The sequence below is a fragment of the Crocuta crocuta genome, unplaced genomic scaffold (assembly GCF_008692635.1).
Source record: "Crocuta crocuta isolate KB4526 unplaced genomic scaffold, BGI_CrCroc_1.0 scaffold139, whole genome shotgun sequence".
In the NCBI taxonomy this organism is placed as follows: domain Eukaryota; kingdom Metazoa; phylum Chordata; class Mammalia; order Carnivora; family Hyaenidae; genus Crocuta; species Crocuta crocuta.
In genome coordinates this window covers 3,499,701-3,522,787 of record NW_027533258.1, presented here as the reverse complement: position 1 = coordinate 3,522,787, position 23,087 = coordinate 3,499,701, and the positions used below count along the sequence as shown (strand labels likewise).

General features: G+C 47.2%; 1 protein-coding gene and 1 pseudogene across 3 annotated transcripts in view; both read right to left on the bottom strand.

The window, feature by feature from the left end:
* Positions 1-12,227, bottom strand: part of FBXW10B (F-box and WD repeat domain containing 10B) — a 35,362-nt gene extending 23,135 nt beyond the window's left edge. For 2 of the 3 annotated variants that reach the window (XM_077746825.1, XM_077746826.1), the window contains exons 1-7: positions 11,527-12,227; positions 8,547-8,720; positions 7,155-7,352; positions 6,925-7,052; positions 5,786-5,908; positions 2,034-2,143; positions 190-390 (exon numbers count right to left, since the gene is read on the bottom strand). In XM_077746825.1, coding sequence (XP_077602951.1) covers positions 190-390; positions 2,034-2,143; positions 5,786-5,908; positions 6,925-7,052; positions 7,155-7,352; positions 8,547-8,720; positions 11,527-12,031 — 1,439 coding nt within the window. In that variant the 5' untranslated portion in view covers positions 12,032-12,227. The remainder of the gene's footprint in view (positions 1-189; positions 391-2,033; positions 2,144-5,785; positions 5,909-6,924; positions 7,053-7,154; positions 7,353-8,546; positions 8,721-11,526) is intronic. The other variant, XM_077746827.1, reaches the window with a different exon arrangement.
* A 6,890-nt stretch (positions 12,228-19,117) lies between these two features.
* Positions 19,118-22,925, bottom strand: LOC144217171 (tripartite motif-containing protein 16 pseudogene; annotated as a pseudogene).
* Between the last annotated feature and the right edge of the window lie 162 nt (positions 22,926-23,087).

The following is a 23,087-nucleotide window of genomic DNA, read 5'->3' as shown; positions in this document are numbered from 1 at the left end:
ACAACATACAAATTAATCGGTTTTTACCTTGCCAAAAAAAGAAAAAATGTTTTTAATTATTTGAGAAGTTGGTATCACTTACGATACCTTTTCAATAAACACACAAAGGAAAAAGCACGCATGCTTCTTCCACAAGCCGACTTCACGCATTGGGTGGGGTCGGTGCCACAACTCCCTTGGACCACTCACCTGATACTCAGGTCATAACTTCCGCTCAGTAGAAAGTCCTTCTCCTCACACAAGAAGAGGGTACGGACACTCCCCGCGTGGCCTCGGAACTCGATGGGGACCTTCTTTACTTGTATAACGTCTAGAAGCTGGATCTTCCGGTTCGACGACACAGCTATCAAATTTCCCCCGGAATAGTGAATGACTCTGTTTCGGTCCCACCTGAATTTCCCGGGGAGTGGGGGGTGAGGGGGGAAGATGATCCATGAAAGAAGAGTTACTGTCCTTCAGGTACTCACTTATTACAATGGCTGTCACCTACAACAACGGTGTAATGGAAAGTTCAGTGCCTTCTAACAAGGGGTGTGGCAGAATAGACCCCTACCTTACATGATACCAAAAAGTCTTTTGAGGCTGAAAACCTAAAGACGACGGGCAAAACTATTTTTCAAAAATTCTGCTAGTGTATGATAAATCCCCAAGAGGGAATAGAGTATGCCTCACTTCCCAAACTTATTTGACCACAGAAATCTTTGTTTGTGGAAAACCTCAGAAGAACAGCTGGGAAGTCCTATACCAACTGCATGTCTTTCTTTCTTTCTTTCTTTCTTCCTTCCTTCCTTCCTTCCTTCCTTCCTTTCTTTCTTCTTTCTTTCTTTCTTTCTTTTTTGTTCTTAACCAATACCCAATGAGCAAATATTAGGTTCAAAGTCCTGTGCTAATCGGTATCGTGTAAAATATAAAGATGAAGATATGCCTTCAATGAGCTTCTAGCCCAATAAAACAGGGAAAGATAAATTAATTTTCCAACCACAAGATTATCAGCAAATGGAGGAGGAAGAGGACCAACCCATTTATTGTCCGAATTGAGACTTTTTTATTGTGAAAGGGGACCCTTATTATTAATCACTCCAGGCCCACGGAGTGAAGTGGGATTATTTAGGCTAAAGGGATGTGGCCATGTCTGAATATGAGAATTCTTGACAGTTTTGTCCTCATTCTACTTGTTAGATCTAGAGCTCCTTCAGCCACCATCTCTCCTAAGGGGCACACTTGTCTCCATGAGACCCGTAAAAACTCAACTTTGCCTTTCCCTCATCTGCTTCGTCTTCCCCCTACTGACTGGTCAAGACGCAATTTATTAGTAAGATTCACAGCCAAAAAGAAAATAGAGAGAGATAGACTTTATAAAACCTATGAAGAAAGAGTAAAGTCCTAGGCCTAAAGTATGGCAGAAAGTTGATTATTAAAATACATCTTCTTACGGAATATCCAAGTAACATCACACCATGCAGTATCATAGATACCATTTTCATATTTAGCATGGAAAGATAGCCACAGTACTTTGCTGGAATGGATTACAGAAATACATATGGCATAACCCCATTTTTATTTAAAAATTTTCGGTATATGTGCAAAGAAGAAAATTCTAGAATAGACATGAATATTAATGGTGGTTATCTCTAGATGACAAGATGGTAGGAGGTCTTTGCTTTTCTCTATACACTTTCTGGCATTTGGTGGATTTCTTCTTCCCAATGGGCATATATTACTTCTAAAACTGGAAAAAAAACAACAAAAATATTCCACACACAAAAACACCAAGCAATGATTTCATGTACATGACTCGCGCAAAGGACGGTTGATTGGTATACCCGAAATTATAATGGGAAAGTGCCTTCCACCCACTGCCGAGAATGGTACAAAAATCCAGCACCTGTTTTCCGAAGGGGATCTCATTTTAGTTGGGGGCTGGAGTTGGAGGTCAGGAAGGAATGCCTTTTCCAACTGAACAGGGTCATGGGAATCCCAGTGTGGCTAACTCAAGGGTCCCTGAAGGCCTGCATTCTGACCCCAGTACCTACGTGTCAGAGAGAATGCGGATATTATAAGTCCCACAGAAGACATTTCTCTCTTCCATCTGGACCTGCTGAGTGTCCTGGTTCTGGTATGCGGCCCACAGGTTGTAGTCATTCTAACAAGGGAACACTTGGAGTCAAAACAGAGTGGCAACTTTACCCAGGGCCCCAAACACGCACCCTCTAAGGTCTTCCCTGGCCAGAACATAAGGGCCCAAGGATTCTGCCTCTTCGGGCTCTGCCTGCCACTACATGCTGGTAGGGAGGGGCCAATGAGCAGGCACTAAAGTCATCCATGAGTTAGAAAACTGTGAGTTAAGGGTCCTGACTCATCCTCCAACGCTTTGTATCTTCTGTGTGTTTCGGTTCCATGAACTCTGGATGTTGCTGATAGCTCAACTTTTCCAAAAATGAGTTCACAAAGGGTACGCTCATAAAATCAAGTCATAGGTGCCCTTCAACTATTTTGCAGAAGTCTGGGCTTCATGTTTGTATTTCGTACACCTGACACTGCAAAGCGTGCTCATGGGAACTCAAGCCGTAGGTAAAATCACAGCTACACGCTCCATGCATTTGTGCCTCAAAGTCCGCTCACATATGCAACCTTCACTTCTCCTTATAGCTGCCTCATAATGTACATCATTTGCCCCACAAAGTACTCTCATCATTTTACAGATGAGATATATCTGAGCCTCAGAGAGAAGAAATCAATTGTTTCAAGTCTCAACAAGGGTGTTTCCCTTCCCTTTCTAATAGTTTCTTCCTTCCTTCTCTCCTTCCTTGCTTCCTTCCCTCCTTCTTTCCTTCCTTGCTTCCTTCCCTCCTTCTTTCCTTCCTTGCTTTCTTCCTTCCTTTCTTTCCTTCCTTCCTTCTTCCCTTCCTTCCCTCCTTTCTTTCCTTCCTTGCTTCCTTCCTTCCTTCCTCCCTTCCTCTTTGGGCCTCCTCCCTCCATCATACGCTTTCTGGGCCACTGTGGCACTCCAGACATGCTAAATTCTGGCACAGATGACTCAACTGGACTCTCACTCCTCTTTCCAGCCATTTCCATCAGGAAATGACAACCATGCCAGCAGGAAACCAAAACACAGGGTGGGTTTATCATGAAAACAAAGAAGGTCACAGCATCATGTTTGCATATGGGAGTCCCCCCAGGGCCCTCTCTCGCTAAGTCGCCTTCCTACCTAGCCTTCTTCTCCATGCCTGTAGACTCTTCCTTGGGATGCCCACTTTCCCCAGCTCCATCTCCTTGATCTTTAACCAAATAGCAACATCCACCTAGAAGTCTCTCCCCAGAGTCGGTCATCCTGCCTCCCCTCCAGTGTCCAAGCAGCTCTGATATCCTGCCTTGAATTGATCAAGACGCCTTGACTTCTCATGACCCAGGCTGGAATTCCTTGGCTCTGGTTCATCCACTAAGTTTTGAGAGCCTCGAAGTTACATGGTGGAGTCGTTGGGAGGAAAAAGGCCTGGTTCAAATCCCAGCTCTGCCACTGACCAGTTATGAGATCTTCGGTGAGTTTTCTAACATCATACCCTTCACTTCCACATCCATAAGTTGAGAGCAATGATATCTATTCGATCTACGGTGAAGGTCAAGTGAATGATGTGTACAAAGCCCTTGGCATACCATTCCTGGCGCATCGTTCAAGCTCACTACCCATGGCAATCACCATCCCTCGGAAGCACTCATCTCTACCTTTCCCTAGGAGACCCCTTCACCGCTTTGTCTTGCTACTTCACATGCTCTGTTCTGGTGACCACAGTGCTTTACCTGTTTCTGTCTTTTCTCAAATTATAACATTCCTAAAATAGGGGTGCCTGGGGGGCTCAGTGGGTTAAGCATCCGACTTCAGCTCAGGTCATGATCTCACGGTTCGTAGGTTCGAGCCCTGTGTCGGGCTCTGTGCTGATAGCTCAGAGCCTGGACCCTGCTTCCGATTCTGTGTCTCCCTCTCTTTATGCCTCTCTTCTGTTCATGCTTTCTCACTCTCACTCTCTCAAAAACAAATGAATACTTAAAAAAATTTTTTAAGACTAAAACAACATTCCTGGGGCGCCTGGGTGGCTTAGTCGGTTAAGCGTCCGACTTTCGCTTAGGTCATGATCTCGCGGTTCGTGGGTTCGAGCCCCGCGTCGGGCTCTGTGCTGACTGCCAGCTCAGAGCCTGGAGCCTGTTTCAGTCTGTGACTCCCTCTCTCTCTGACTCTCCCCTGCTCACGCTGTCTCTCTCTCTCTCTTTCCTAGAAATAAATAAAAAAAACAAAACAAAACAAAAAAAACATTCCTAAAATATCAAACACTGTCTGGGTCATCCTTTTCAGTCAGGCAGTTACTAGCTACACCACCTAAAGAAGAGTGTTAATTTTGTTAGAGCAACGGCTTGGAAAGAGTGAGTCAGAGTTCAGCTTGTGTCTCTGTCACTGTCAGGGAGACCTGAAACTCTCTCTGCCTCAGTCTCTTCATCTGTAAAATGAGTGAATGGGTCAACTCAAAGATTAAAAAAAAGTGGGGCGCCTGGGTGGCTTAGTCGGTTAAGCGTCTGACTTTCGCTTAGGTCATGATCTCGCGGTTGTGGGTTCGAGCCCCGCGTCGGGCTCTGTGCTGACTGCCAGCTCAGAGCCTGGAGCCTCTTTCGGTCTGTGACTCCCTCTCTCTCTGACCCTCCCCTGCTCACGCTGTCTCTCTCTCTCCTAGAAATAAATAAAACATAAAAAAAAAAAAAAAAAGAATTGCAGGTCAAAGTAAGTCCACAAATGTGTTTTCTTTGGCCCACGCATTTAAGAAAAACGAGAGCTGTCCAGTGATAATTCAGATTTCTAACATCTCTTGAAAGCTCAGATGGTCAGGGAAGTTGAGGTCCACAGTCTCTCATGGCAATAATTGGCCGGAGCTCAGTAGCAATTGCCTTCAGATGGGGAGCGAACCCCCCAGCTCATCGTGGTCCTGTCACACCTGCTCACACCACCCACCTCTGTCATTTGTGTGGCCTGTCTGGCCTCTACAAACGTATGAACTAGATGGTCTCTCTGGTCCCTTCTATCCCTCAAAGTCTAATTCGCACTACACAGGTTCCTTATGAGAAGCTACCGCCTCTCCTCATTAAGTATCCTTCTGGGGCCACTAAATAGACTTCAAAACAGAAAGCTCTTGAGCAGAAAGAAGGAGGCAAGAATCCGATGGTTTTAGGAATGACCACCAGGCCTGGGTAAGCAGAACATAGAGCTCAGAGTCTTTCAACCGCTTGTCTTCATTGGCCCCTGTGATGTGGTAGGGAGGCCTATAGTTAAGTAATTCCCTTTTCTTTCCTAGGAAGAGAAGAAACCCGGAGGTAAGAAGGGAGAAAACTTAATTCATTCTGGACCTTGGACAATCTGGACTCACCCTGGCCCCATCTCGGACTCTTGCAGCCTCCAGAAGCACGAACCGACAGGTGATGAGGAAAATACCACTCGCTCGTGGCTCTGAGCTCTCTGCTAGATAACCCCACGCCATGCACCCGGGACATGGCCGTGGGATTGGAAGTAAACGAAGAATCCAGAGAGGCCAAGCAAATCCAGCCACGCATTTAACAGACGAGGGATTTGAGGCTGAAGTAGAGGACGTTGTTTGCTTGAGGACCCACGGCACACAACTCTGGTCTCCCTTAGGGAATGTCGCCTCCCATATCCTGTATCCATGTGCTATACCCTATATGGTCCCATTTCCCATACCCCTCATGGGAGGGCTGAGTCCAGACTCCACGTGCCACCACAACCCACCTTCGTTCTCAATTTCCACTTCTGATTTTTCACACGCATGCGCTTCCCATCATCTGCCATCTTAGGAACCGGGATAAGAAGCTTGTTGGCGTAATTAGGATCGATTCCCCTTGTGTAGGATCCCTGAGGGAAAGCATAACAGAAAATGGCTATTACTCTTGGCTCCTCCTCTCCAAGAAGAGGGAGAAAACCTAGTGCTTGGTAAGATCTGAAAGGTGGGTAAACTCTGGCAAACGTCTGGCCAGTAGCGTGTGCAGATTGGCCTAAGGTGGGTCATGAATACCAAACACCCAGAGCAAGACCAGCAAGAAATGGCAACCAGTTCTCAGCTTCCCAGAGGGATGGCCTGCCTCACAATGCCTGCTTCTTCTTGTCTTCTGTGATGGCTCCCTGCTGGGAAAAACTCAAGCTACGGAGAATCCATGATTCGGGGTAAGGCTTCAGGCGAGAAACAGAAGTAAAAATGCCAGATACTAGCCAGGAGAATTGCATTTTAACCTAAAAATATACTTAATGAGGGGGCGCCTGGGTGGCTTAGTCGGTTAAGCGTCCGACTTTCGCTTAGGTCATGATCTCGCGGTTCGTGGATTCGAGCCCCGCGTCAGGCTCTGTGCTGACTGCCAGCTCAGAGCCTGGAGCTCAGAGTCTGTGTCTCCCTCTCTCTCTGACCCTCCCCTGCTCACACTGTCTCTCTCTCTTTCTCCTAGAAATAAATAAAAATATTTAAAAATATATATACATACTTAATGGTCTTTGAAACATCTGGGCACCCTATGAGGCTGTTCCAGAAATATATTCATGGCTTTCTTATTGCATAAACCGCAGTATAAATCTCTGGGGGTGGAGAAAGGTGGGGGGGGGGGAGCCCTGCTCGGTTTCAGAAAGGCTCTGCCTCTCTCTTCCTGAAATGTTTCTATGCATGTCGTCCCTGCCAGATGCACGGACAAATTGGGGGTGGTAATTAATGGAGGGGAGTCCAGACACACAGGAAGCCACTGCTAAAGCCTACGAAGCAGCTAACAGGGAGCAGGAGGCCAGCTATGGGTCCACCGAAGAGACCAGAGAGGTGCACAGTCAGGCCACCCTCAACGCAGAAATGAGGCTGGGCTCCATTTCCGCCCCTCGCAGCCAGGAAGTACCTGCAAGAAGGCAATCTGGTTCTGAAGGAAAGTATGTATTGAATGATCCTTCTTGACCTGTTGAGCCAGCGAAGCCCAGTGCCGGCTCACATAGGCACACCTGTTCAGGCTGGTTTTATCCAGCATACCTGGGGGGGGAAAGAAAAAAAAGATGATGGACCTGGGAACCTCCGATCGGAGCCATGATGAGGAGCGTCTTGAGAAAAATCCCCCAATTCACCCCTGCGTACTTAGAATATACTTGGAGAGGTGGACCGGCAGGTGACGGATGAAGTCCCAATATTTTCTGGCCCCAGAAGACAGGTCACGGACGACCTCCAAGTCCATCAACAGATTGGTGGGGACGCTGTCTGCCTTGGACCTGCCTGCTTTTCTGGAAAACAGCCTGTTCATCTCAGAAATGCACTGGAGGGAACTCTTCCATTGTCCTTTAGAGGAAAGCCAGAGAAAGGTGCAGGATGGGGTTGAATCTTTGGGAACTCCAGGCCATGAAAAGCCTCACCAAACCCTCTCCCCAGAAACAGAGCTCATCATAGTCTATCCTTAGGCTACTGGATTTTTGTCATTTCTTCAGCCAAAATGGAAACAATATCTTCCAAACCAAAGGCACAAGGAGTTTGTAGGCTTTCCCGTTCAAGGAGATGCCTATAGTATCAAACCCTGTCCCACTCAGGTGAAATGGCATTGGGTCTGGCATTTCCTATAAATTACCCCAAAAGGGGCACCTGGGTGGCTCAGTCAGTTAAGCATCCAACTTCGGCTCAGGTCATAATCTCACAGTTCATGGGTTCGAGCCCCACGTTGGGCTCTGTGCTGACAGCTCAGAGCTTTGAGCCTGCTTTGAGCCTGCTTTGGATTCTGTGTCTCCCTCTCTCTCTGCCCCTCTCCCGCTCATGCTCTATCTCTCCATCTCTCTCAAAAATAAACATTTAAAAAAATAAAATAAATTACACCAAAGAAAAAACACTTAATTTTGTAAAGGGGGAAATGAATGACATAAATTGGTCAAGTGTTGACAATTACTGAAGTTGAGTGATGGTTATGTGGGCAGTCAGTATGCTGTTTTTTATCTGTTTATGAAGTTTAGAATGTTCCATATAAAAAGTGTTTGAGAATCGATGCTTTGTGTTGCTTGTATTTATTTCGCGTCCAGACCTCGCTTCACAAACCAGCTCAGGAGAGCCTTAAGGTTAGGCTCCAAATCCTCACTACTTCTATTTCCTCTTCAACACTGAATCCACTACTATAAAAATAGGTATCGGTGGGCTGATTTCTAGAGGGGCCCATCCCTGCCAAAGAGGCCAGACGAGAGATTGCAGCCTCTTGATTTCAAAGGAAACCCTTGATCTTTTCCTTTCTGATCTCTATGTCCAAGCACCTCTCAGAAGCACCAGGATGGAGAAATGAAAACACGGACTTTAGGGTTATAATGACTGACCTCAGCGCTCATTTCTCCCCTTACCAGATGTGGGAGTCAATGACGTAATCAGTATCCGTGAGCCCAACACACTGTTGGTGTCAAATGAACATCTGTTTCCAAAATCACCCCTGCCCCCCGCTCCAGCTCCGTTGTGACTTCCCAGTCTCGTAGCTTTTGGCTTTCCTGCTACGAGCTGACTTACCAGCATAAGATGTTTCGTCCCCCATATTTTCAAGCAACGCTTCTTTCTCTGGAGATCTAGACAAAGGGAAGGATGTGTTCTTGGTTCTGGCTGCCCAGCAGACATGTGAGTCCTCAGACTGGAGGTGGCCTTTTTCCGGGGAGACGAACGCATCACCGGTAGACTGAATGAACCCTGAAAATCAAAAAGCCAAGACAAGAGCGCTCCTTAAGTGGGCGTGTGGAGGAAAGGGGGTGGAGAAAACCAGTTTTCTTTCTACTTGCTTCTTTTCAATCCACACATTATGGACCAGGCCAGATACGTCAGGTTTTATTTGGGGCCTCCGAGTTTCTGTGCAAAAATTGCAGGAAGCTGGGGTGCCTGGGTGGCTCAGTCAGTTGGGCATCCGACTTTGGCTCAGGTCATGATCTCACGGTTCGTGGGTTTGAGCCCCGCATCAGGCTTGTGCTGACACTCAGAGCGTGGAGCCTGCTTCAGATTCTGTGTCTCTCTCTGACCCTCCTCTGCTCATGCGATCTCTCTCTCTCTCTCTCAAAAGTAAATAAAACATTCAAAAAATTAAAAAAAAACTGCAGGAAGCTCCTTGTTAGATTTTGCCGACCCCCCTACAATGCACAATGTGTCAGAGCCCCAGAGAAAGTAGAGAGAGTAAGAGCTGTGGGCAGGAGCCTGAAGTGAGAAAACTTTTTCCTGCGGCACTTGCTTAATTTTCTTCAACAAGAACTGCCCTTGAGCCAAATTAGAAAATTTAACTTTTGGGAGCCTGGGTGGCTCAGTCGGTTGAGCATCCAACTTCAGCTCAGAAGTTTGTGAGTTCAAGCCCCACGTCAGGCTCTGTGCTGACAGCTCGGAGCCTGGAGCCTGCCTCGGATTCTGTGTCTCCCTCTCTCTCTCTGCCCCTGCCCGCTCGTACTCTCTCTTTCTCAAAAATAAATAAACATTCAAAAAATTTTTTTTTTGAATTTAACTTCTAGGGTGCCTGGGTGGCTCAGTCGGTTAAGCCTCCGACTCTTGGTTTCAGCTCAGGTGATGATCTCACAGTTTTGTGGGTTTGAGCCCCACATCAGGCTCTGCACTGACAGTGTAAAGCCTGCTTGGGATTCTCTCTCTCCCTTTCTCTAAGCTCCTCCCTCACTTGCACTGTTTGTCTCTCTCAAAATAAATAAGCAAACTTAAAAAAAGGGAAAGCAAGAAAGGAAAATTTAACTCCTTAAGAGACAAACTCTCCTAGGAAACGGGCCAGGGGCCGTACCCAGGAGTAACTGGCCTTACACAGCTCCAGTGCAAGTGGCTGATTCCTATGGTCACCGCCCAAAGTCTCTGAGACAACCACAGAACACTGCGTGTGCGTGCGCATGCATGTGTGTGTGTGTGTGTGTGTGTGTGTGTGTGTGTGTACAAGCCAGGCCTTCTGGAGTCTGCCAGCTCCTGGGGGCAGTACATCAAGATGGGATATCCTCCCTCCGGGAGGCCTGGTTTTCAAGCCCCTTACTGCGTGGCCTAGACCATGTCACTCAGATTTCCTGAACTGCAGCTTCTTTATCTACGACATTAAGGGGCTGGACTGGTTGATCTCTGATCCAATTTGTAGGAATCTCTGATTTTTTTTCTCCAGCTCTTCATTCTCGATTATCTTTCTTTTACTTCCCTAACACACTGAAGAAACCAAGTGGCATATATTGAGATCTAACTGTCCCCTGGGTCGTCTAGCTTTGAATTTCTTTTGGGTGCTAATAGGCTATCGATATGACCAACAGAACAGATCTCATGGACATTTAGGGACTCCCCACCTTCGTGAGCTCAAACACGGAGCTACCGAGACGCTGAGACTCCCCCTGCTGACACTCCTCCCCTGAGACTCTTCCCTCTGATCATCTGATCCCTCCTCCCAGTCTTCTCCAATCCCCCATCCCCCACTGAACCGGGGCTGGACCTCTCTCTAATCCCTTGTCTCTTTTCCGGTTTCTTTTTGCTTTCCTGACCCAGCTGGCCAACCATTTCCAAGAACTTCTCATCAACACCCTAGACCAATGGCTCTCAAGGTGAGGACCCCAGGCCACCAGCAGCAGCAGCAGCCAGGAACTTGCTGGAAATGCAGGATCTCACACCCACCTCAGAGCTGCTGAGTCAGGAGCTCTGGGGGAGGGTCCCAGCCCTCTGTGTTTTCAAAAGCCTTCCCAGTGATCCAGATGCAAGTTTGGGGACACCTGCCCTACCCTTACTTGACCCTCTTGCTACCTGCAGCCTTGAAGAGACACCACTTCAAGGCTGGATTTTAGGCACACGCACAAGCAATATGGCAGAATGAATGGGGAAACGCTAAATTTTGACGTCTTGGCCTGGTTTCTGTGCAGTGCAAACTGAAGGCCAGAACAATTTAGAAGCTTCCCCCTTACATCCCTCCCAAACCCCATCTAATCTCGAACCCACTAACGCAGGAACCACACCAGCAATAAGTATTAGAGGCACAGGCCAGCCATAACTGGGTCTAAATCCATTCTAAAGGCCGGACGGTTAAAAGTTCTGTACTACCTCCTGTGTTTGCATTTTTTCTTAATGTTTTATTTATTTCTAGGAGAGAGAGAGAGACAGCGTGAGCAGGGGAGGGTCAGAGAGAGAGGGAGTCACAGACTCTGAAACAGGCTCCAGGCTCTGAGCTGGCAGTCAGCACAGAGCCCGACACGGGGCTCGAACCCACGAACCGCGAGATCATGACCTAAGCGAAAGTCGGACACCCAACCGACTAAGCCACCCAGGCGCCCCTCTGTGTTTGCATTTTATACTTTTCTAGGAGGAAGTCACATTCTGCAATTTCTCCTTTGGCAAATGGGACCGCATGTCAGGACTCTATTCTCCATTCTGGAAAAGCCTAAGCTTGGCTCCCTAAGCTTGTCCACATGTCTGGCTCCTTTACGGGCTCATAACGTCTGGCTTCCTCGCCTTTGGGGGCCCTCCGGTCTCCACCTGTGGCCTTGTTTACCTGAGACATTGCTCTGCTCCCTCAGGAACAGGACTCTGATGACATTGGCCGCAGTGAACAGCAACTTGGGGTCACACATCTGGAGCAGCAAGAGCGTGTAATTTGCCTTCATCCGGTGGGTGCTGTTTCCAAACCAGTACAGAATCTCCTTCATCTTCTGTTCGACCGTTTTATCCAACATCTGGTTCAAGGAAGACCTGACCATCTTCCCCTCCTTCCTGCTGAGGTTGATCCGGGACCAGCTGTAGATAAAATCCTTCCCCTGCGTGGCCTGAAGGAGATTCTGGAAATAGTGTAACAAATATAAGCTGTCCAACTGCTCCAGGATGCTGACCAGAAACCGCCTCTGGGGTATCTCACCAATCCTCCGGAACCACTCCTTGGTAGAGAAGACCTTCCAGGCCAGGACACATGTTTCACACGTCTGGCACACGGGGACAGAGCTGTTTCCCTTCTCACAACGAAAATAGGGGGCATTCTTGAGCCTCAGTTCCGGGTTTTCCATGGTCCTGAGATGGCCAGCGCATTTTATCCTTGTCAGTTATCGATCCCACCAAATCCCGCAGGAGCAGGAGAGGCTGATAAATATCCCAGTTGAGCCCTTTCTAGTATAAACATCTCCCAGAGAAAAAGGTAAAAAGCTGCGTTGGATGGAAAGTTTCTCTCTCCCAGAAACTGCCGGTAGAAGTCTGGCTTTTTGTACTGACTTCCTAGGAAACATGGCTTTACCATAAATCTCCTAAACCAGGCACTGCTTAGGTAGAGGCAGTTGCTGTATATACTGAAAGAGCTGGTCATCTCATTTCTAGAACCACAAGAATCTGTGTTGGTCGAATTTAAGTATCATAGGGGCCCTTCTTAAAGGAAAAAATATATACTGTGGAGCCTGGTGTTGACCTTCCATTGATATTATTATTAACAACTTACAAATATTCGTAGATGTAAAATTGGATGTAAACTTCTTACGTTTATAGCTGTTTGGTTATAAGGTGGCTATCCCAACGATCCTGAATATGTTTATACTCATTTTCTTTCTTTTCTTTTTTTTTTTTTAAATTCGGGAGAGGGGCTGGGAAGAGGGGCAGAGAGAGAGAGAGAGAGAGAGAATCTCAAGCAGGCCCCACACTCAGCACAGAGCCTGACACAAGGCTCAAACCCACAACCCTGGGATCATGACCTGAACCTAAATCAAGAGTCAGCTGCCCAGCCAACAGAGCCACCCAGGCGCCCCTATATTCATTTTCTAAATTCATCATCAAACTAACAACACAAATGTTTAAAAGGAACTTGTTTAACTGCTTCAGAATGCTGACCAGAAACCTGGGCAGAGAAGCACTTAGTGGAAAAGTGTCAGTCAACCTCCATCACATGCACGTACACGTGTCTGGGAGGCAGTACTGAACTCAAGGCGGTCACCGCTTGGGGTGCATGAACTTGAACACAACCCAGGAAGTGTTTGAAAGCAAAGAACAATTGATGACTTGTTACAGGTAAGGAGACGGAGATCTCTCAGAGCACTGTGTCCCTGGGGGGGCAGGGAGGTGGGGGGTGAGGACAGGAAGTTCTATTTAGTGCGTTAGGGGGCGGGGCAAGGAGCTTGCATGCGCATTAAGGAATTTACACATATTCTATTACTTTAGGCATTTCGGTTCAATTGCTCACGTCTAGCATGTCCACATGCCAGTACATATATTATGTTCAAAAAATGGCAGAAAACTCCGCCCACAGGAGATCTTAGTAGTATAATGAGCTAACCGTAACTTCAGGACAATTTAGGGGGGAGTAGAGAGGGGAGTTTTGTGCAGATCCTTAGCTCCAACCCAGCTCAGACTGGCTCACATAAGGGCTATCAGGTAAAACACCTAGCTGAGAGGCTCCTTGGCAGGAACTGCTGCTCCTGCAAAGCCAAACACCTTCCTTCCCCACTTTTGCCCCTNTCTCTGGTTTGAGCCCCTCCCCCCTTGCACCCCAGCCAACAGAAGAGCTGAGTGGTGAAGAGTGAGGCATCAGGGGTCAGACTCCTGGGTTTGGACCCCAGCCCAGCTGCTTACTAGCTGTGGGTACACAAGCACATTACTTAATCCCCTATGCCTCAGTTTCCTCATCTGTGAAACAAAGATGATGATAGTTCCTACTTCCCAGAATGGTTTTTTGAAGATTAAATGAGATACTATAGGCAAAGCATTTAGATGATCGCCTGTTACATATTTCACTCTCAGTAAATGCGAACTTTTGTCCTAATGCTGTCATCGTCGTGGTCGTCATTGGGATCCTTGTTCTGGGTAGCCAAGCAAACAATGCCCGCTCTCTATGTGTGTATGCGCATACATTGATGATGAGGGAGCGTGGGGTAATCTGAGGGCAAGATACAGGCTGGCACGCCCCCTCCAGAAATATGTGTAATGTTCCTCGGACACTCCTGGCTGCCCAAGAACAAAGGAAAGGGGTTCAAGTGCGATGTGGCAAAACTAAGGCAAATGAAATATTAAATTTCCGGGGCGCCTGGGTGGCTTAGTCGGTTAAGCGTCCGACTTTCGCTTAGGTCATGATCTCGCGGTTCGTGGGTTCGAGCCCCGCGTCGGGCTCTGTGCTGACTGCCAGCTCAGAGCCTGGAGCCTGTTTCAGTCTGTGACTCCCTCTCTCTCTCTGACCCTCCTCTGCTCATGCTGTCTCTCTCTCTCCTAGAAATAAATAAAAACATTAAAAAAAATTTAAAATGAAATATTAAATTTCCTTACTGCCTACGGTCCATTGACAAGTCCTTGAAACAGACAGAGTGACCTCCCTCTGGGAGCTCAGCTGCCTCGATGATGACACTTTGCTGGGGGCAAAAGGGAATCTTAACTTATTCCAACCTCGAGGATCCTGCAAGTCTACTTCCTGTATCTCAACTCCCCCAAGATATATGCTGGCAATCATCCTCCGAGCCTACAGCCCCCAATATACATCTGAAGGGTCTCATGACTGAGGTTTTATTAAACGGTAATAAATGGCGTCCCCCTAGCAACAGCTAGTCCCCCCAGGGCCTGGAAACCTTGCTTCCAAAATTCATTAGACTGAGTGTTATGTGGAAACTAATTTGACAATAAACTATTTGTAAAAAAAAAAAAGTAAAAAAAAAAAACAACAAAATTCATTAGAGACTTACTCTATCCCTGACTCCCTCCCAGCCTGAGGGTATATAAACAGTTACCCATCACAACCCCCATGCAGCTCTTCCTGCCCACGGGTCCTGTCCCTGTGCTTTAATAAAATCACCTTTTTGCACCAAAGACATCTTCAAGAATTCTTTCTTGACCATTGGATCCAGACCACCCCTCAATCACCCCAAAAGTCATCGAGATGACTGTGAAAAAATAATGAGTGTGCAGAGCACCTGGGTGGCTCAGTCAGTAAGCATCTGACTCCAGCTCAAGTCATGGTCTCACAGTTGGTGAGTTCAAGCCCCACATTGGGCTCATTGCTGTCAACAACAGAGCCCACTTAGGATCCTCTGTCCCCCCTCCCTCCACCCCTCCCCCACTTGCATGCACTCTCTCTCTCTCTCAAAAATAAATAAACATTAAACAATTTTTTAAATGAGTGCATGTGTGCATGATTTTTAAAAGAATAAGGACATGAAAATGGCAAACCTATTTCATGAGACATTTACCACTTGCTCTTGCTTATGATCCATTCAGGGGTGATGTTGTGGGTCATTAGCCCCAACCCTCTGAGTGCATGTAGTCCTGAGGTTCCCAAGCAGAAGGTTTCTGCTATCAGTTATGACCCAGAAAGAGACCTCATTGGAGCTCATTGGGCTTTTCCAACATTCTGAGCAACAAAATCGTTTGCAAATTATATCTTCTGAGAAGCTCAATGTGTAACATAGACAAAGTGAGCTTATAGTAGCCTCAATCTATGTTGTAAGTTCCAAAGTTCACTTGTTTGCAAGGCAGTTACAGAGAACAATGGGGCTATTCTGATGAAGACAAAACCTTGTAACCTGAAGTTAAATATGACACTGTCATATAGAAGACACTGTCTTCTATCAGCTTTACAAGCCACAAAATTTGATTAGCAGCTGCTTTGGGGGTCTTAGAATCCACAGAAAAACGTTTGGAAATCACTCTTAAGTGCTGACATATTCAGTCTGAGTATCTGCAAAGTGTCACAAAAGTTTCCAACAAAAAATACCCACACCACACACACACACACACACACACTGTACATGTGTATATCTACACACAGAGAAAGAACACATTTAACAAAATGTTAATAATTGGTGACTATGGGTGAAGACTATATGAGTGTTCATTGTTCACTTCTTTCAGTTTTTCATAGGTTTGAAAATTTTTCAAAACAACTAATAAAGATACAATGCTAAGCTGGAAAAATTACTGTAATAGGCTATTACCTAACGATAACCACCCAGTTCACCACTGCAGCCAAAATGTCCTTGCGAATGTCAGGCAGCCCAGAAAAGAGTTTCCAAGGCACACGGAGACAATTCTACTGCAGACAATTCTAGGTTTCAAACACTGATTCTGGTACTTCGGAGCTGTGTAATCTTGGGTAAGCTGCCTGGCCGCGGTGAGCCTCCGTTTCTCCACCATACTGATGAGGATGGTAGAGATGAAGGCAAGTGATAAAAATTAGAGCGTCCTTCTAGGACTGGATCAGGTGCATGAGACCAGTTGTTATAACTGTTATTTCCCTCCATGAAGCCAAAGTGCTTGCAGTAACTGAGCCTTTCTGGTGCCTACATCTGGAGACCTGGCTCTGTTAGGGGAGGCCATTGGATATCATTGTCTGGGTTGGTGGCAATGGCAGTTTTGCATTAGAGTCCGGGTTAGGGACAGGAATCAGGCTGTGAAGGAGATCGGTTCAAACAGCCTAGCCTCTTCTATCGGAATCCATATCTGGCAAAAAGGTGAAAGCAGATTAGCCTCTAAGCTATCAGGAAGCCAGGCACAGGAGGGTGGCCACGAAGAAAGAGTATCCGGTACATAGAGCACTTGGGTATACAAGCAGAAGACTCACTACCTCCAGAACTGCTACAAACTGAAAGTGGCTTACTTTATTTTTTAAGTTGTATTTATTTTTGAAAGAGAGAATAAGCAGGGGAGGGGTAGAGACAGAGGGAGACAGAGGTTCTGAAACAGGCTCTGTGCTATCAGCACAGTGTCCAACATGGAGCTTGAACTCACAAAATGTGAGACCATGACCTGAGCTGAAGTTGGACGCTTAACCGACTGAGCCACCCAGTTGCCCCAAGCTAGCTCATTTCTGAAGGTCTAAATAAATTAGGATTTAAATCTGTGAGGCTGGTCTACCTACATCAAGGAAGTGGTTTTATCCACACAAGTCAGTCTTTATACCGTGCTGAGGGCCAGCTGTGGCCCAGTGGACGGTCACAGACCTGGGAGTCAGAGAGACCGGCCAAAACCCCAATGCTGCTTCTCACTAGCTGTGTGGCCTTGAACAAGCTACCCGCACCTCTCTGAGCCCCCATTTTCTTATCTGTAGGAGATACACTGCTTCTCCCTTCCACTCACCACCACTACACACACACACAAACATACACACACGTGTGCACACATACTCTCGCACACATAGTATCTTACCTGGCGCATGCAGGGAAGTTGAAGCCATTTGGGATCTGGTGTCAGAATTTAGAAAGAGGCCGTGGTGGAGGGCAGGACAAGGTGGCCGGATGGCAGGTGGGGAATGGCATCAGGGGTGGCCAAAGAAGCAGGCAGGCAAATAGGTCTCATCGGAGGTAAGACCCAGGAGAGGAAATCATTTCTCAAAGAAAGACTTTGGAGCTGAGAAGTAAACCTGGAGATTTCTGTTTTGTTCAAGATTCTGATTAAACCAGGGCTGCCTGGGTGTCTCAGTTGGTTGAGCATCTGACTCTTGGTTTCGCCTCGGGTCGTGATCTCACGTTCATGGGATCGAGCCCCGTATCGGGCTCTGTGATGACAGCACAGAACCNTGATCTGTCTCTCTTTCAAAAATAAATAAATAAACATTTTTAAAAAAAAGATTCTGATTAAACCCATTGCACCCCCATACTCTACTTCCTTTTCCCACCGTCTCTCATGGTTTGGAGAATCCCAGAAGGGGCCAGTTCTGCCGCCCTAACATTCTGCCGCACCTGAGTCTCTGTTGGGCGCCCCTCTCCCCCCGGCCACCTGCCGAGCTCAGCCAGCAGGAAGCCAGGAGAGGGCTCAGGTGCCGGAGTAGGAGGGTGTGGGATGGAAGCAGGCTATGCTACGGCCCGCTACCTACCCCTGGGCAGTTCACTTGCTGCTCTCGACCTGCTCCCCTTCAGTTAAATGGAGATCCTGTTTACCTACCTCACAGAGCATCAGGGTCAAATCAATGGCTGTATTTGAAGGGCACTTTACGATGTGTGAAGAACTGCACAAGCATTGTTATGATCAGAGAAAGCGGGAAAACTGCCCCCTTTGATCACCACCCGCCCCTCATGTGATGTTACAAAGTTAAATGAGAAAAGTCTTTGTTCCTGAGAAGTCAGTGAATTTCCACGTTGCCCGTTTGCCCTTTGACGTTGAAACAAGCAGGTGGAAAACCAGGACAATGACTAGAGATGTTTTATTATCCTGAAAGGGAGGGGGGGAACCAAGACAGTACAGAACGTTCTAAACTCAGCTGAAGTAGATGAATTTCCAAGGAGATAGGGTACCCCTGGGGAGGGCCAAAAACGTCTTCCTGCCTGTACTAAAAGCAGAGCAGGTGAGGGAGAAGAGATAGATGTAAACCAGTGATTCTCCAACATACATATGCTTCCGAATCCCCTACAGGGCTTATTAAAGCAGATCGCTAGGCCTGGCCCCCAGAGTTCCTGATTCCTAAATCCAGGCTGGGAGCCCGAGAATTTCATTTCCACTAAGTCCCTGGATGGTACTGATGGTGCTGGTGGGGAAACCATACTGTGAGAATCGCCGATGTCAGCTACGCACGTGTGTCAGGATCTGTGAACATAACGTCATCTTAAAAAATAAACACAGGGGTGCCTGGCTGGCTCAGTCACTGGAACACGTGACTCTTGATCTCGGGGGTATGAGTTCGAGCCCCACGTTGGATGTAGAGATTACGTAAAAATAAAAAAATTTTAGAAAGGTAAAACTAAATGCAAATGCTCAATTCTTTCAAAAGTTATTACTGTGTGTCCTTGACCAAGTGACATGGCGTCTTTGAGCCACCCATATTTTCATCTTCATTCCACAAAATAGGGAAAATGTTATCTATCTCACAGGACTACAAAGATTAAATAAGAAATGGTATTCAAAAATAGTACTTGAGGGGTGTGTGGGAGGCTCAGTTGGTTAAGTGTCCGACTCTCAATAATGGCTCAGGTCATGATCTCACAGTTCGTGAGTTCAAGTCCCGCATCAGGCTCTGTGCTGACAGCTCAGAGCCTGGAGTCTGCTTCAAATTCTGTGTCTCCCTCTCTCTCCGCTCCTCCCCTGCTTGCCCTCTCTCTTTCTCTCAAAAATAATAAACATCAAAAACAATTTTTTTTTAAAATGTCACTGCCTAAATACTGGAGCATCCTGTGGGAAAATAAAATTTAACTTCAAAATCAAGCTTGAAACTGATTTAATGAAAAGATGGGGCAAAACACAGAGAGGAGGCGTTTGGAGGTAGGGTTAGGGTTAGGCTGGAATGGAAGAAAGGATGGCCAGGGTTTCTATGGAAACTTCTGGCAAGCACATTAGAATTTGAAAAGGTTGAAAACACGGAGTCGCTATAACTCAAAGCACCTGAGACCGGTTAAGGGGTTCACTGCAGTCTGACAGTAGCAGCTTTAGTAGGATCTTTTGAAAATTATTTTTTTATAAACACTTTTTCCCCCAAGGAAACAGGGCCACACCATTAATTAATTTGGGGAGAAAGAGTTTAACGTCAAATGCCTGATCACTGCTATGCTGACCCTGAATCCTTGTAGGATTCCCTGTCTGCGCTCTGACAGAGAGAAAGAAGATGTTTCTAACACTCAGTTTTGCTTTGATTTTTTTTTTTTTTTGAGAGTGGGGGGAGGGAGCAGAGGAGGGGTGGAAGGAAAGGAAGAGAAAGAATCTTAAGCAGACTCCACACCCAGCAAGGAGCCAGACGCAGGGCTTGATCTCACAACCCTGAGATCATGACCTGAGCCAAAATCAAGAGTCAGACGCCCAACTGACTGAGCCACCCAGATGCCCCTGTTCTGATCTTTCGTATCAAGAAGGGAGGTGTTGGGGCGCCTGGGTGGCTTAGTCGGTTAAGCGTCCGACTTTCGCTTAGGTCATGATCTCGCGGTTCGTGGGTTCGAGCCCTGCGTCGGGCTCTGTGCTGACTGCCAGCTCAGAGCCTGGAGCCTGTTTCAGAGTCAGTGACTCCCTCTCTCTCTGACCCTCCCCTGCTCACGCTGTGTGTGTGTCTCTCTCTCTCCTAGAAAAAAAAAAAAAAAAAACATTAAAAAAAAAGAAGGGAAGTGTTGACACTGAAACTGAATGGACGAAAAGAGCTGGCTGGGAAATAAAGTTCAGGTCGGTTAAGGAGACACCCAAAGGCTTCCTTTATAAGAGCTCAAGCATTCTGACCTAAACAAATTATATTTCATGACCCTGACTCAGTTTACCAATGTGACCAAAAGCCAGGCAGTAATCTTCGAGAAATTAGGAAAAGTGGTAAAGAATGGGGACACACAAAAGTGACTTAATTTTTAAAAAGAAAAAGCAGGAAGATTCAGGAAACAACAGACTCAACAATTCGATGTGCATTCACGGCAGAATCCTAAAGTGGTTTAATCAAGGAGTTGATGAGCATTTGGGAAACAAAGCAGGCAGCACCTTAACAAATCTCAGTGGTTCAGTAAAAACTGGCCAAGCTGGTCTCATTTTTTCTTTCGAGAGCGCTGTGAGGCAGGTGGTGAGCAAGGAAATGCAGACGTGTCTTGATTTCTGCCATTGGAAAAGTCCTTCCTGGTGTCTGGTGGAGAAAGAACTAAAACTGGGCTTCAACAAGTTGGCTACAGTTGTATACAGTTCTACCAAAGTGTAACTTATTGACTAACTAAACCCAAAAGGTATTGACCAGGGGCTACAAGATTCCGTATTATAGCCTCACCCTAATCAATATGGATCAACAAGATTAAGACTTTAGAAGAAAAGTTCACCAATTCCATGGGTGACCCCAGGTTCGGAAGGGGTGTCAGCCTATGGGGGTGCTGAATCGTGAATCCAAGGTATCTCGGGAAGCAGCAGTGAGGCAACGATACTTTAAATTCAAATAAAAAATGAACTCAATAAATTCAAGTTTTCCAAATTCCATCGAAAATTCAGATCCTCCCCTGTATAAATCCTTGGATACAAATATAGGATGGGGTCTCTGGAAACAAGTCAAGGGACCATCAGATTATCAAAGAGCAAGAGACTTGCCTTGACACAGGTCATAGGAAAAGAGCCAGCAGTTAGGAAGGAAAAGTGGGAAATGGAGGGTGAAGACAAGAATATTTCCCTGGGGGACGTGCGTGAGAACTTTTGTCAGACAGCTGAAGGTCTGTCCTCTGAATGAGAAATCAGACACGTCCACATAGTCAAGGGGACACCGCTCCTCGGAGGTCACAGGGACTAAGACTTGGACTCAGTCTTAGACATTTCTTCTGGGAGCACTTGGGTGGCTCAGTCAGTTAAGCATCCAACTTCAGCTCAGGTCACAATCTCGCAGTTCGTGGGTTTGAGCCCCGCGTCGGGCTCTGTGCTGACAGCTCAGAGTCTGAAGCCTGCTTTGGATTCTGTGTCTTCCTGCCCCTCCCTCACTGCACTGTATCTCTCTCTCTCTCTCTCAAAAATAAATAAACATTAAAAAAGATTTTTAAGACATTTCCTCTAATTGTCACTATTCAAAAGTAGGATGAGCTGCTGTGAGAGGTACTGAGGTCACGGCCGCTGCACAGCTTAAAGGCCCAGCCAGACGGAGTGGATGCAAAGACACTGAAGGTTCAAGACCCCCAGTGTCCATGCCGTGGAGTTCATCATGTGGCTTATTCCCTCACACACGATACCCATGATCTAATAATGAGGACTGGCTAGAATCTCAGCACCAAACTGCCCGGGTTCGAATCCCAGCTCTGCCCCTTGCTCAGGACCATGTGAGCACAATGACTTTGAGCAAGTTAACTGACCACCCCCCACCCCCNAAACCGCAGTCTCCCCCTCTGCAAAATGAGGATGATATGAGCCGCTGTGAAGGGTAAGCGAGTTAATGATGGCCACGCAGCACCCAAGACAGCGTCTGGGGTGGAAGAAGTGCAAAATAGAGCTTGTGGTCTATTCTGATTTCTCTGCGGTCTTTTCTGCTCGCTCTGAAGGTTCCTGGTTACTGAATCTAGGCACCTGAGCAGACAGGAGACCATCACTAGAAGATGAGGAAGAGGATCCAGGTGCTTAGGGATGACTACAAACATACAGAACAGCCCAGCAGGGAGCAGAAGGGAGAAGCCAGAGACCTTTCTTCTCTGCTCGAGATCTCCACGCCCAAATCACTCTTAAGACGCAAGCTGCTGTGGTCAGTAAGAGTCTGAGGGGCGGAGGCTGGAGTCTAGGGGGCAGCCTGCCCCGAAGTTGGCATTGGCTTCTCGGGCTCCTCCCCCAGATCCATGATCCGGATGGTGTTTTCCTTCTTGGAAAGCCAGAAGGCGGGGTAGACGGGCTCTGAAAATTTGCACTCAAACTTGTGAACCAGAGTCATGGCGTCAGGCTCGACGCCGTAGAAGGAGAGGATCCCTCCCGGAAAGTCGACGTACAGCCCCAGCCTCCGGAAGGGCCTGGCTTTGAGCGGGGTCTCCGTGTCACTGTGCCAGGCTGTGAACTCCTTCCCGTTCCAGTGGAGGCTCCAGGAGAAGTCATTTCCAGAAATGCAGCCGTTGCGTTCCCCTGCTTTCCGGTCGATGCCTTTGTAGGTGAGGCCGACGTAGGTGCCCGGCCCCGAGATCTCGACCTCAAAATAGTACCTGTGCAGGTACAGGCTCTGTCGGGACAGCACCTGCCGCCAGTGTACAAACCTGCTGGGGAGGTCCGGGTAGGGATGCTCCCAGGGTGTGGTGTTGGTGACCTTGTGATTGTCTTCCTGCAGCCGGAGATACCTGTGCGCCGTGTCCGGGTCAAACGAGATGTCACATGCATCTGAGGAGACATGGAAGGGCAGGAACTGACAGCCGATTTGGATGGAACACTTCAAACCCAGCCAGCCTCCCGAGCTTGAGAAAACACCTCTCTGGGCTTCTCTGTTTACCGGGGCGGCTGTTCCCCTTACCCACCACTCCAGGAAAGAGGTGGACGGAAACCGAAAGAGAAAGAACGCAAAACCACTCTGCTTTCTTCCTCTCTGAAGTTCAGATCTCTGGGCATTGACTGTATTATTTGCTGAGCCAAATCAAGAAATAACATCCACTGACTATTCACTCACTCATTCATTCAACAAACATGTATTGAAGGCCAGACATTCTTCTCGGTGTGGCCAAGGGCTTGTGGAAATCAGTACTCATCTACCCACACGCAATCCTTCCTTCC